The sequence below is a fragment of the Vombatus ursinus genome, unplaced genomic scaffold (assembly GCF_900497805.2).
Source record: "Vombatus ursinus unplaced genomic scaffold, bare-nosed wombat genome assembly UNPS02008961.1, whole genome shotgun sequence".
Classification (NCBI taxonomy): Eukaryota; Metazoa; Chordata; class Mammalia; order Diprotodontia; family Vombatidae; genus Vombatus; species Vombatus ursinus.
In genome coordinates, this window is record NW_020948739.1 from 2316955 (window position 1) to 2331688 (window position 14734).

The window sequence follows — 14734 nt, forward strand, 5'->3', positions numbered from 1 at the left end:
TATATATATATATACACACACACACAAACTTATATGTGTATATATGTATATACACATACATATGCAAAATTATTCTATACATCTATTTAGCAGTTCTTTCTCTGGATATAGATAACATCTTCATATGTCCTTCATAGTTACTTTGGGTATTTCTAATAGTCAAAACAACTTATTTGCTCAAAGTTATTCTTAAAACCATATTGCTGTTACTGTGTACAATGTTCTCTTGCTTCTGCTCATTTTGCTCCTTGTTATTTTGAGCAAGTCTTTCCATGTTTTTCTAAAATCATAGAGCTTATCATTTCTTATAGCACAGTAGTATTCTATCACAATCATATATTACAATGTGTTCAGCCATTCCCCAATTTATGATGAAGACCTAAGAGGTTAGACAACTTGCCTATGGTCACACAGGTAACCTAGATCTAGATCTAGAGTGATCTAGAATTAAGACTGAGGCCCTTAATTCTAAATAGAGTTCCTTCTACTGTATCATGGAATCCAAGAGAGTACCATATACATCAATCAATCATCAACAATTTATTAAGCATCTACTATAAGTGGCAGGTGTTGGAATAGGCTCTGGGAGTATGAATATAGTAAGTTTAAAAATCCCTGCTCACAAAAGAATTCAACAAATCATTACTGAATGAAGGCACGAGGTCACAGGACCATAGATTCGAAGCTGGAAGGAGCTTCAAGCATCAGAACTGGAGGGAGCCTCAAGGTCCAATCCCTTCATTTTAAAGATAGGGAAACAGACCCAGAGAACTTAAGTGACTACTCAACGTCACATAGTTAATAAGTATCTGAGGAAAGATTTAAATACAGACGTTCCTGACTCTAATTCTTGCTATCCATCCATTATAGCATGGGGAGTTGGAGGAGAGGTGCCATAGGAGGTGGAGAATTAGCTTTGTAGATTCTCTTGTGTCTAATGTATTCATAAGTTTTCTCCTAACACATTTTGTAAGGAGAATAATTAAAGTCCAGATAGTGCCATTTTAACTTTTTTTTCTTTTCACATTTAGTAAATCAGTGTCTCTGTATTTGTATTTTCTAGGTTGTCCTGGTCAGTGGACATCTGGACAGCTGGGACGTTGGTCAGGGAGCCCTTGATGATGGCAGTGGAGCATTTGTGTCATGGGAAGCTCTCTCTCTTATTAAAGATCTAGGTAAATATTTATAAAGTTGTTAACTGAAGTGTAAACATTTCAAGAGCGGTAGGGTTTTTGTTGTTGTTGTTCGTTGGTGTTTTAGCTCTAGACACAAGCCATGTGGCTGAATATTGGTTCCCTTGTGTTTGCAAAGCCTCCAGAGGGTCATGTATTTCCCTATCACTGGTTTACTAGAACAGAACTAATCAAGTGTATTTAAGAGTGAAGTCTTATTTAAATTGTATTCCAGATACTAAAGTACTAAATAGACTAATCTTCATGGAAAATGAGCATGCTTATCTAACTAAACTATCTTTATTATGTAACTAAAACAATCTCAATCATTATCTGTAGTTAACACCTCTGCTGCACTAATGAGGATACGATTTCTGTGAAGAAAATAGGGGGATTGGCTTAACCCCTAAGACCAGTAAGACCCTGTTCAGTTGTAGGAAGACTTTATGTTTGTTGAGTATTTCAGTCCAATCTTGTACATGGAAACAGCATTCTTAATCACAGAATTCAAAGAAAAACCCAAGTGCTGAAGGTGGCATCCATGAGTCAACCCATTAAAGCCAGCAAGACAGATTAAAATACCCATCTCAGCTAAGTCTGGACTTGGAAGTTAAGAGTGGAGAAGAATTGAACAATTGTATTGTAATGAGCACCTTTATAAGTAGAAGGCAGAGGTGTTTCTATTGTGAGGGCCAGAAGGGTTGGTTCTCCTGGGGCTGGGAACTTTCTGCTCCATTAAAGTAATACTGCTAATAGTCATCTGCAGTGGGAGTTAAACTTTTAGCTTTTATTGGCTATGGTCTTTCAATCAGTAGTCTACTGTTACCTCAGCACTGTGGGATTGCCTGAAGTTTTAATTGTTTTGTTATTCTGTGAGGAAGATCATGGGATCATAAATTTAGAGACGGAAGAGACCTTTGAAGTCATCTAGTTCAACCCCTTCATTTTACAGATAAGGAAACTGAGGCCTAGAGTGGTTAAGTGACTATCCCAGGGTTACATAGGTAGCAAGGGGCAGAGCTGGGATTTGAACCCAAGGCTTCCATTGTCAGACCCATTGTTCTTTGCAGTGCTTCAATGAAATGGAAAATATATCACAATCATATCCTGATATATATAATGTATGATACTCACTTATAGCTGAGTTATCTAGTTGATGGAAATACCCCTTTTCTCACTGCATGAAATCAGACTTTATTAATCAAAGCACTCATACAACTACCTAAGAACAAACTAAGAACAAACTGCCAATTTGAGTCTTAGAGGTTAAGATAAGCAAGCATCTTTACTATTCTATGCACAGCAAGATTCCTTCTCTGCCCAGCTGGAGGTTGTGTGTTTCCCTCCTAGATGGCCATCTGGCAAGTTTCTGTCAGTCAGTCAACATTATCCTCAAACAAACATGAACTTGCTTGAGTTTCAAGTTCAAGAAACACGGGAGCCAGCCATAGTCACTTCCTAGGAACAGGCTTATAACTGGGGTCTCCAGTATGTTTTTTATACTCTTACCTATGGATGTTTCTAAGTGTTTTTTTTAACCACGTAATTTGTTTGGTAGTTTACTATATAAGTTTCTGATAATGTTGCTTATACTGTGTTTTTAATTGGTGGTCTGTCTTATCAAAGGGTCCACATATGTTTAAAAATTATTTAAGAACACACATGTCATTTATTACAGTATACCACACAAATGGTTGTCTTGGTATTGAAAAACAACTTATAGAAAAATAACTTACCCCAAATAACCCAATCCCAAAATGGAGGCTTAAGACAAAATGGAGTCAGTTGCATGAAATTGACAAACTTATTACTAGTATGTTATTAAGGTATTAAAACTTACTTATTAAAATGACATTCCTTTTCATCCTCCACAAATTGAACCCTTGTCTCTTGTAAAATAGAAAGACAATTAAGTATCTACAACTTTTTCAGTAACAGAATCTAACAATGAATGCAATGTTCTGCTCTCCTAGCCTTCTGCCTCTCTAGTGAGATTGAGAAGGGAGGAATGTTTTATTATTTCTTCTCTGGGACTAAGATTAGTTATTACAATTACTTAGAATTGGGCTTCCTTTTAATGTTCATTTATGTCATTGTAGTTATTATAAATATTTTTATTCTGATTTTGCTTATTTAGATCTGCCTCAATTCACATAAATCTTCCTATATTTTTTGAAATTCCTTATATGTGTCATTCTTTTTACCATCCAATAATATTTCATTACATTCATATGATCGGATCACAGAGATAGAGTCAGAAGGACCCTCAGAAGTCATCTTGTCCAAACTTCTTATTTTATAAATGAGGAGGCTGAGGCACAGATAAGTAACTTGTCCAAAATCTCATAGGTATTAAAGTTCAAAGTAGAGACTCAATTCCCAGTTCTCTGGCTCTAAATCCAGTAATCTTTCTAGTGTACCATGATGCCTCAGCCATTCACCATTTCTTGGGCCCTCATTTTTCCCATTCCCCCATTCTTTGTTTCCATAATAAAGAAAACTGCTACGAATATTTTTTTTTAATATATTGGACCTTTGTTACTGTTTTTTACCTCCTGGGGGTATATATTTAGTAATGGGATTGCTGGATCAAAGAACAGGAACAATTTAGTTCATTTTCTTGCCTACTTCAGAATTGTTTTCCAGAACAATTTGACCACTTCACAGTTCCACCAATCATGTATTGGTGTGCTATAATGCAATGTAAAATGTAGTAAGTATAAACAAAAGTTTTCTTTCTTCTCTATTTTTTGTTTCTATGAGACCTTAGCACCTAATGTCTTAGCCTTGGCAGACTTATAGTCCTGTCAATTATTCTATTGCATAAATTTACTTTTATTCTTAAAGATAGAGTTATGGATGAAGCCACAATGGGAAGAAATTCCACATGCGACATGCCTGTGTTTTGGAAAGAGGGGGTGTGGTGTGTTGGGGGGTGTGTGTGTAAGATCTTGTGTTTCTAATTGTATGAACACAGCCGACTCTAGATAATACTAATAAAAGGTTAATCTTTGGGTGAAAAATAGGAAAGGCCCTAGTAAGGCTGAACTATATATGACTTTTAAAAATGAGCACATATGTTTACAGTAATTACAAATGAAGGATCACATTGCAGAAGCAAAGCAAAATATAGCATTAGAGATAAGTCTCATTGGAAAGACAGGTCAGACATTTGGAAAGAACGTAGGATAATACAGGATAACTGGGGATAATCAGCAGATTCTATTACATTGTCAAGAACCCTAACAGGTTGGGTGGGTCCTCTATGGCAGACCTCCAGGATAACAAAGACAGCAACTTCATAGGAAGGGCAGGCATGAATGGGTTGTGATTGTATCAGTGAAGAGAATCCCTACACTGATGAGTCTACAGAGCCAAAAAAGCAGAATTATTGAAATGTCATTATCCTACCCAGTCTCTCTGCCTTCAGCTCTCCCCTTTCTGCTTTATACTATAATTTGCTGGCAGATCAGTGCCATAATTCCCAATACATAGCTCTGGTAATATGAATTCCTGTCTCCTGCTGAAGATCCTTCAGTGGTTCCTCATCGCCTACTGAATAAAATCCAATCTCAGCCTGGCATTCAAGGCCTTCCACAATCTGGCCACAGCCACCTCATTTAGGTGCTTTTCTCATGATTGTCCTTTACATGTCCTACTCTTTTTGAAATTCCCTGAATATATCCTGTATTTTCCTGCCTCCATGCCTTTGCTTTCCTTAAATCTGATATGTGTCCATTTTCTGCCTGTTGAAATCCTACCCGTCTTTTAAGGCCTTACCATCTCAACCATGAAGTCTGCCCTGATCACTTCAGGCAGAATTGGCCTCTCCTTCCTCTGAATTTTTGTGTCTCTTATTTATACCTACCACATTGTACTTTGCACTAATAGTTATACTTAATCCCCATTATATTCTTTGGTCCTTGATGGAAGGTACATAGGATCCTAGATTAAGAGCTGGGGAGTATTTCAGAGGTCATCTAGTCTAACCCTTTCATTTTATAGATGAGGAAGCTGAGTACTAGAGAAATTCAATGGTTTGTCCAGGGTCACACAGCTAATATGTGACAAAATTATGATTTGAATTCAGATCCTTTGAAGGGACTCTATCTTATTTATCTCCCATGCCACTTTACAAGTAGTAGATACTAAAAAATTGTGTGATGATTGAGCAAATGATGAGTAGATAATTCAGTGGGCTTTCTGTGTTGTTGGAATGATGTAGAGTTGTGTCCATATTTCATCGGCATAGAGAATTCCTTGTCTAAAAACTCCTTTTGCCAATGCACATTGGCAGCCCTTTTGTAACTTAGAGTCTTAGAGGATTTCCCAGATCACTAAAAGATTAAGTTGCTTGCATGGGGTCTCATAGTAAGTATCAGAGGCAGAATTTGAACCCCAGGCTCCACGGCTGGTCCTTTTCCCATGATGCCAAACTGGCTCTTCTTTCCATTGCAGTAGATTCATTTCATGTAAAAGAAGTTGTTCATTTCAGTTTTTGTCCATGTTAAACATTTGTTCAACTGGCTTACGGTTTGCTGATATTAAAAAAAAAATCTTTGGGGAAAGTTTCTGAGTCTTTACTTTCAAGCACAAGGGATTAACAGTGGCTTTCCTTATAAGGTCTGCTTTAAAGTTAGCCAGGGTTTTCAAAATGATCAATTATCCCACTCCAGAAATCTGTGGTGGGCTTTTCTATTATTGTTGTTATTATTCTTTTCAGAATCATGGTCACGGATTTCTATCTTTAGCTTGCTTTTCCTGTGTATGTTCACAGCAACAGCTGAGCCCCTAACATGCTGAGAATCAAAAATCCCTAATGAAGGAACTGATATAGCAGAATAAGAAACAGGATATGGTACTGGAGGGCAAGAAATTACATAGAATAGCACGGGGAATGTTTAATTGGTGAAATATGGAAAACCCTTTGGGAAAAAAAAAGTTTTTTTTTCCCGGAAAATGAGTTTTTTTTTAATTTGTTTTGTTTTGTAGTTGTTCCATGGATGCTGTGTCATATAGCATGCATGTCAAAGGTCCTTGGTGGAGTTTGTATGAAATGTTGATAAGTTATGTTCTTGGCCTATTGGGATTTTTTAAAAAATTTGGAATGTTTTTCTAAGATACTTCCCTCTGTTCTCCTTCCCTCTCTCCTCCCTTTCCCCACCCCTATTGCCTCACTCCCAGCAGCCAGAAATCTGAACAATAGTCAACTAATCCAACTCCAGAGTTGTTTGTGCTTTATCAGTGCAAGAACTCATCCCTGAATAACTGTAAACAAAAGGTTATTTTCCATTCAACTCTGCTAAGTACTTTTTGTGTCTGTAGGGTTTTTTTTTTTCTTGGATTTAAAGCTTTGTTTATTTTGAATATCCTTGCCAGGAATACTTTGGTGCCAATGGACAAATCCTATGGCTAAAGATGTTTTGCTTCAACTTATTAATTTGTTACTCAAAACGTAAACATACCACCACCAATCCCCAAAGTTTTCCAGCTGAGTTATTTCTGCCAAAGCCAGAACACTGAGATTTTACTTCTAAATAGATGAAAGATAGTACCTGCCATATTAAAATAGTCACCATTATTAATTGGGCCCTCACAATTTAGGATATGTAAGAAGCTATGTTGCTTCTAGGGGAGAATGGGGAGAAAAAAATATACTATGTTAGAAAGAAGGTGAGGGGATGACCTTTCTTTCATACAAAGCCTTGTGTGTTCTCCACAGAGCCTTCTCTTAACAGAGTGGGCATGAATACAGTAGAGGACTGGTCTAATCTTCCCTGCCCTCACAGGAACAATTCCGTATAGGTTCATAGGAATAAGACTGATGGTTATTGATCCTTGACTGTACCAAGAGTTGCAAAGCTGGAATTGAAAGGGAGGAAAATCATGAGAAGTCTGGCAAACCATTAGTATGAGGACCTAGAGTATATCAATGAAATCATTTACTTGTATGGTACATCTTTGAGTGCTCACATTTCATACCCATGGACCTGCATCACTGCTAATAGTGGATATTAATCCAAGAGTGGGGGCCAAATGTGGGGCATATTCTTCTGTCTTGGGATAGTCCTAGGTGATTAATTCTAGAGAACTAAGGGTAGAGAGGTATTCTGAACTCTTGTAATAAAGCTTCCTGTTGTATCTTATATTGGGACTGAGTCCCCAAAGGGAAGTGCTGTAATTAACTATTGTCCTGAGACTAGTTTAAGTAAAAATGCCAGATATCTTATCTGGGAAAATTTATCTGGAAGAATCTTTGTACAGTCCTACTCCTAGGATAGCTCTGGGAATGTTAGGACCAATCCAGAATCCTGAGATATAAACAGCTGAAAATCTAAAGTGCATCTTATTGACTTTGTGGGATTTTTTTTTTTAATTCTAGTATTTGAGAAGCCATCTTTCTATACATGAGGATTGTATTAGTGTTAGTTTGGTAGAAACATTTAATGGTGCCATCCATAGTCAGAAGAAAAAATGAAAATACTCACGATCACAAAACTTCAGAGTTGAAAAGGGGTCATCCAGTCCAATGCTACTTGAACATATCTAACATACACAATAAATGTCCAACCAGCCATTGTTTGAAGACCTCCAGTGATAGGGAAGCCACTACCACTCAAGGTAGCCTGTTCCACATTTAGATACCTGATATTTAGGAAGTTTTTAGATGATTTAAATCAAGCTTAAATTTACCTCTTTTTTACTTCAATTTACTGCTCCTAGTTCTGACCTCTAGTGTGGGGTGGGGCCAAGTGTATTTTCTCTTCCATGTGACAACTCTAGATTTACTTATGAAGTCAATTTCTCCTAAATTGTGTGTTAGCACATATTCAAATGTAAAATGTACCCAACGAATTATTTCCTTATTCCATGCAGCTGAACTTTAATGAATGTGGATCTTATTGATAACACTTGAAAAAAGACAAAAAACTCAACGTGCCAAATTTTCATGTGACTCCAAATGATTCTGAGTTAGGGAGGAGATTTTTTTCCCCTTGAGTTGATTAATGATCTTATGAAATCTCTGCCCTCTGACACTTAGTCTCTGTCCTCTGACACTTAGCATTTCTTCTCACTACTGTATTCTGTATGCTGGGAAGAACACTATAGTCACAGGAAAATGTATTCTTTTAAAATCATCACCCTTCTCTCTGTATCTTCTGGGAAATGGTATATTAACTCATAAAACTGTACAAGGGAACAAAAAGTCTTAACTAAGGCAAAGTCCCCCTAAATTCCTTACCATATTTTCCCTGTTAACTTTAGATTTATTATTTTTATTTCCTTTCTTTGTTTTAATTTAATGTTTGGAAGTTTGTATTTGCTTTTACTGAAAAGGACTTGTTACGTGATTGACTAGGTTTATATTTTGTTGATGCCTGAATCATAAATATCAAAGCAACAGAGAAATTCATTTGGTTACTTTTCTTCTTTTGGTGTAGACATTTGCAGCTCCAAAGAGTAGGATGGTGGTGATATGGAACATATTTTGTTTTGTGTCATGGCTTCTTTTCATGAGGTTATGAGATGAATTGCTCGTTTCTTGTTAAAATATTTTACTTCCTTTGGTGGCAAGTTATGTAGCTTCTGTGTTTATCAAAAGACCTGTGGTAGATACATATTTTCTCAGCTGGGAATTGCTGGGTTCCTTTGCTATGGACTGATTTGAACTCGTAAGTTTTCTCCCTTTCATCAACACACTTAACGTCTTTTCCCCTTGTGTTATCAACATAGAAATTTTCATTGTGTCTGAAAAAAATAAAAGAAAAAAGGAAATAAAATGCAGGAAATCATTCTTGATAAATTTGTATGCTAGATATAGTGATGGCATAAACTAAGATTTACTTAAAATTAATCACATAGAACATGGTTTAACTTTTAGATTAGATAAAGCAAACTCCTCTTTCTCCCTTACCCACTTTAAAACTTCTCCTCTGCCTTTGACAGAGTGAATATATCTGCAATACATCTATTTATTTATTTTAGCTTTAACAAAAAAAAAAAAAAAGTGCTGTCTATGTGGAGAATGAATCAAAGACCCTGCCCCTGGAGCATGTAAAATAATGACTGAATATATCTGCAGGGGGTCAAGATGGTGGAGTAAAAGCAGTGGCTTGCTTGAGCTCTCCCCCAAACCCCTCCAAATACCTGTAAAATGGCTCTCAACAAATTCTACAGCCACAGAACCCACAAAAAGACAGAGGGAAACAAGACAACTTGGATGGTTGATTGGAAAGGTCTATTTCACCAGGCTGGGAGAGGAGCACAGTTCAGCATGGGCTGTGCTGGGCCTCAGCGAACCTGGAGCAGTCCTTGAGGGATTGAATCAAGGGGAGCTGTGGCAGTTTCCAGACTTCTCAACCCACAAACACCAAAGATAACCTAGAACATCAGTAGGAAAGTTGTGTCTGACCATGTTGAGAGAGGAGTTTGGTCCCAGCCCCAGCTCCAACACAACCCCGGGATAGTGGCTGCTTCCAGAGCTCTGGGCCCACAAATGGAGGGGGAATCAAGAGACTGATCAGAGGGGGATTGCAGGGATCTCTTTGATGGCACTGAGGCAATAATCTCTTGTTTTGCCTAGGCTTGGATCTAGGTCACAATTCTGGATGGCAGTCCTGGAGCAAGCAGGAACATTGTGGAGCTTGTGATGGCAGTGGAAATAAAATCTTCCTCAAAGTTCCAAGGCAGAAAAGAGTGCTTGTGGTTACTTATAGACCAGAGCACAGGCCAAGAAGGGAAAAAGCACCTTGCCTTTGATCATACCACCTTGGAAGAACTGAAAATTTACAGGTCCCTAGAAGTATCTCTGAAAACAGCTGCACAAAGCCCCCAAACCTTGGGACAATACATTTTCCACACTGGAAGCAGACCCCTACCTTAACAAAGAGTTTCAAACTCAAGTAATTGCCTGGGATCATGAGCAAGTGGTACAAAAAAAGTCAGACCATAGAATCTTACTTTGGTGACAAAGAAGATCAAAACATACAACCAGAAGAAGATAACAAAGTCAAAGCTCCTACATCCAAAGCTTCCAAGAAAAATGTGAATCAGCCCAGGCCATGGAAGAGCTCAAAAAGGATTTTGAGAAGCAAGTAACAGAAGTAGAGGAAAAACTGAGAAGAGAAATGAGAGTGATGCAAGAATATAATGAAAAACAAGTCAATAGCTTGGTAAAGGAGACCCAAAAAAATACTGAAGAAAATAATACCTTAAAAAACAGACTAACCCAAATGGCAAATGAGGTCCAAAAAGCCAATGAGGAGAAGAATGCCTTAAAAAGCAGAATTGGCCAAATAGAAAAGGAAGTCCAAAAGCTCACTGAAGAAAATACTTCCTTAAAAATTAGAATGGGGAGCGGAGCCAAGATGGCAGAGTGAAAGCAGTGACTTGTTGAGCTCTCCCCTAAACCCCTCCAAATACCTGTTAAAAAATGGCTCTAAACAAATTCTAAAGCAGCAGAACCCACAAAAAGACAGAGTGAAACAAATTTACAGCCCAAGACAACCTGGATGGTTGATCAGAAAGGTATATTGTGCCGGGCAGGGAGAGGAGTGCAGTTTGCCGTGGGCACACAGGCCACAGCGACCCTGGAGCAGGCCTCAGAGGGCTGAATTGCAGGCAGTGCGGTGGTTTCCAGACGTCTCAACCCATGAATGCCAAAGACAACTTAGAAGGTCAGTGGGAAAAGTCTGTGACTGAAGTGAGAGGTAGAAGCTAGGTCTCAGCCACCCCTGGGGCAGCAGCTGCCTCCTGAGCTTCTGGCCCACAGACTGAGGGGGAATCGAGTGGCTGATCCAAGGCAGATTGGAGGGATCTCTTTGCCAGTGCTGAGGCAGGAATCTCTGGCTTTGCCTGTGCTTGGATCTGGGTCACAGTTCTGAGGGGCAGTCCTGGGGTGAGGTGGAGCGCTGGTGTGGTGGAGCTTGTTGTGGTGGTGGAGAGAAAACGCCTCGCTCCTTATCATAGCACCTTCAAAGAACTGAAAATTTATGGGTCCCTAGAAGTATCTCTGAAAATGGCTGTATAAACCCCGAAGCATGGGACAGTTTATTCTCCACATTGGAAGCAGACTCTTACCTTAACAAAAAGTTTAAAACTCAAGTAATTGGCCAGGATCATGAGTAAGCAGCACAAAAGGAGTCAGACTATATTATCTTACTTTGGTGACAAAGATCAAAACATACAACCAGAAGAAGACAACAAAGCCAAAGCTCCTACATCCAAAGCCTCCAAGAAAAATATGAATCAGTCCCAGGCCTTGGAAGAGCTCAAAAGGGATTTTGAGAAGCAAGTAAGAGAAGTAGAGGAAAGACTGGGAAGAGAAATGAGAGTGATGTAAGAAAATCATGAAAAACAAGTCAACAGCTTGCTAAAGGAGGCCCCAAAAAATACTGAAGAAAATAACACCTTAAAAAATAGGCTAACCCAAATGGCAAAAGAGGTCCAAAAAACCAGTGAGGAGAAGAATGCCCTAAAAAGCAAAATTGGCCAAATGGAAAAGGAAGTCCAAAATCTTACTGAAAAAAATACTTCCTTAAAAATTAGAATAGAGTAATTGGAAGCTAGTGACTTTATGAGAAATCAAGATACTGTAAAACAAATCCAAAAGAATGAAAAATTAGAAAACAATGTAAAATATCTCATTGGAAAAACAACTGACCCGGAAAATAGATCTAGGAGAGAAAATTTAAAAATTATTGGACTATCTGAAAGCCATGAGCAAAAAAAGAGCCTAGGGGCAGCTAGGTGGCGTAGTGGATAGAGCACTGGCCCCGGATTCAGGAGGACCTGAGTTCAAATCTGGCCTCAGACACATAACACTTACTAGCTGTATAACCCTGGGCAAGTCACTTAACCCCATTGCCTAACCAAAAAAAAAAAAAGAAAAAGGAGCCTAGACATCATCTTTCAAGAAATTATCACGGAAAACTGCCCTGATATTTTAGAACCAGAGGCCAAAATAGAAATTGAAAGAATCCACCGACCTCCTCCTGAAAGAGATCCCCAAAGGAAAACTCCTAGGAATATTGTAGCCAAATTCCAGAGTTCCCAGGTCAAGGAGAAAATATTATAAGCAGCCAAAAAGAAACAATTCAAGTATTGTGGAAATACAATCAGGATAACACAAGATTTAGCAGCTTCTACATTAAGGGACCACAGGGCATGGAATATAATATTCTGGAGAATAAAATTAAGGGGTGAGAGAGGAATATACTAGGAGAAGGAGAAAGGGAGAGGTAGAATGGGGTAAATTATCCCACAAAAAAAAAAACAGAAAAGAAAAGGCTCTTACAGTAGAGGAGAAACAGGGGAAGGTGAAAGGGAACGAGTGAATCTTATTCTTATAGGATTTGACTTAAGGAGGGAATAAAATGTACACTCAATTGGATATGGGAATCTATCTTACCCTACAGGAAAACAGAGGGGAAGGAGATAAGAGAGCAGGAGGATAATAGAAGGGAAGGCTGATTGGAGGAGGGGGTAATCAGAAGCAAACACTTCTGAGCAGGGACAGGGTTAAAAAAGAGAATAGAGTAAATGGGGGTTGGGATAGGATGAAGGGAAATAAAAAAAAAGAATAATTATCAACTTTTATGACTGTATGAACAGAGATTATTTAGAAGGTGGGAAAAGGCTATTCTTTAGTGAACAAAGTTAAGATTCAATGGGCACAAATGCCAGCCAGCTTAAGATTTTTAAGTTAAGTTAGGAGAAGTAATAATCTTCAATACTTTAAGGTCTAAATGACTTTGCCTTTTACCATATTGCCTCTCAGGAAAATTATTTTGACAACAAATACCATTAAATACTAGGTTACTATTGCAAGTGATGAGATGTCCTCCTATGACGATTTTTTAAAAATTTCTTTAGTATCTTTTGTTTTTATATTGCCTTAATTTCTCACACCTAAAGAGCCCATCCATTATGACAAATAATAAAAAAGGATAAAGAGAAGAGGCAAAAAAACAGTTCAGCAAAACTAACTGACATATGAACCAAGTTTGACAGTGTATGGAGGAAAGGAAAGGAAGGAGGTACATTTCCTCATCAGGTCTTCAGGGACAAACTTGGTCACTATAATTACACAGTGTTCAGTTTTGGTCTTTTCTTTTTTTCCATATATATTGTGTATATTGTTTTCTTTGTTTTGTTACTTCACTCTGCCTCAGTTTATCTAAGTCTTCCTAGGCTTCTCTGAACTCTTCATATTCATAATTTCTTATAGCACAACAATACTCCATTACATTGATGTGCTGCATTTTGCTTAGCCATTCTTCTGGGGCCCTTTTTAAAAACTGATTTTTATTCATATCTTTTCTTTTTATATCACCTAAATTTACCCCTGTAATCTTCCCCTTCCCTTCTCAGAAACCAGCCCTTATAACAAAGATTTTTTTTAAAAAAGAAAAAAAAGTTAGTAAAACCAATTGACACTTTGGAAAAATCTGATGTTATAAGCGTTATTCACTTTCTTGGCCTCTATAAAGGAGCAAGTGGGTAGTGTCTTCTCACCACTCTTCTTTGAAACCATTTGGTTATTATAATTTGGCAACATTCAGTTTTTATGGTTTTGTGGATGCTGTTCTTTCCATTTATATTGTTGTAGTTATTATATATGTATATACATATACATATACACATACACATACATACATGTGTATGTATATGCAACAATGTATATACACACATATATTGCGTGCGTCTTTATATATATGTATATATATATACACACACATTTAACTTTCCTATTTACTTTGTATCCATTTGTGTAAGTCTTCCCATGCTTTTCCGTATTTACAGCAAAATAATATTCCATTACATTCATGTACCACAATTTGTTTAGCCACTCCCACTATTGCCCTTTTAAAAAATATTCTCATTATTAGAGAAAGAAGAGCAAAATTAGATGACTACATGAGGTCCCTGCCAGACTGATTTGCTGATACAGCAACACATGACATAATTCGGCTCTGGGGAGCCTGAGCCATGAGCATTAGTCAGGCTGGAGATCCCAGCTGGGCTGCTCTTCATGAACTACAGCCTCCACATTCCTGGCTAGATTCTCTGGCCCATGTGGTTGTTGAAGGTGAAGCTGTCTTATTTCTCTAAACGTGATAAAAGATCAAGAACCAGAGCTATACCTTTCCCACCCAACTCTTCGATCAATCAGTTGATCAAGTATTTAATTAAGTGCCTACTAGGTGTCCAGCACTGTTCTAGGCACTGGGGATACAAGTACAAAGGATTAAACCAGTCCCTATTCAAAATAAGTTCATATATACCACTGGAGGGAGGCAACAAATATCTATCTAAGTGTATCCAGGCTAAATATTAAGTGAATAAATACAAATATAAATAAAGACAAGGTAGTTTGGGAGGGTGGACACTAGCAGTAGAGGGGCTCAGGAAAGGCTTGGTACTTGAGCAGCATAAGGAAGGAACTCTATGCAGCAGAGAGAAGAAGGATGTGCCTTCCCTCCTGGAAGCCCTCTTGCTCTGCCTGCTCCTGAGTTCATCAGAGGCTGTGGTCTGTGGTGGCTTTCAGAGCTAGTCCAAAT

General features: G+C 38.0%; 1 protein-coding gene across 5 annotated transcripts in view; it reads left to right on the top strand.

Annotated features, from left to right (window-relative positions):
• The window catches only part of CPQ (carboxypeptidase Q), a 624148-nt gene that overhangs the window by 408708 nt on the left and 200706 nt on the right, over positions 1-14734 (top strand). For all 5 annotated transcript variants that reach the window (XM_027849956.1, XM_027849959.1, XM_027849958.1 and 2 more), the window contains exon 5: positions 1064-1175. In XM_027849956.1, the coding sequence (XP_027705757.1) occupies positions 1064-1175 (112 nt within the window). The remainder of the gene's footprint in view (positions 1-1063; positions 1176-14734) is intronic.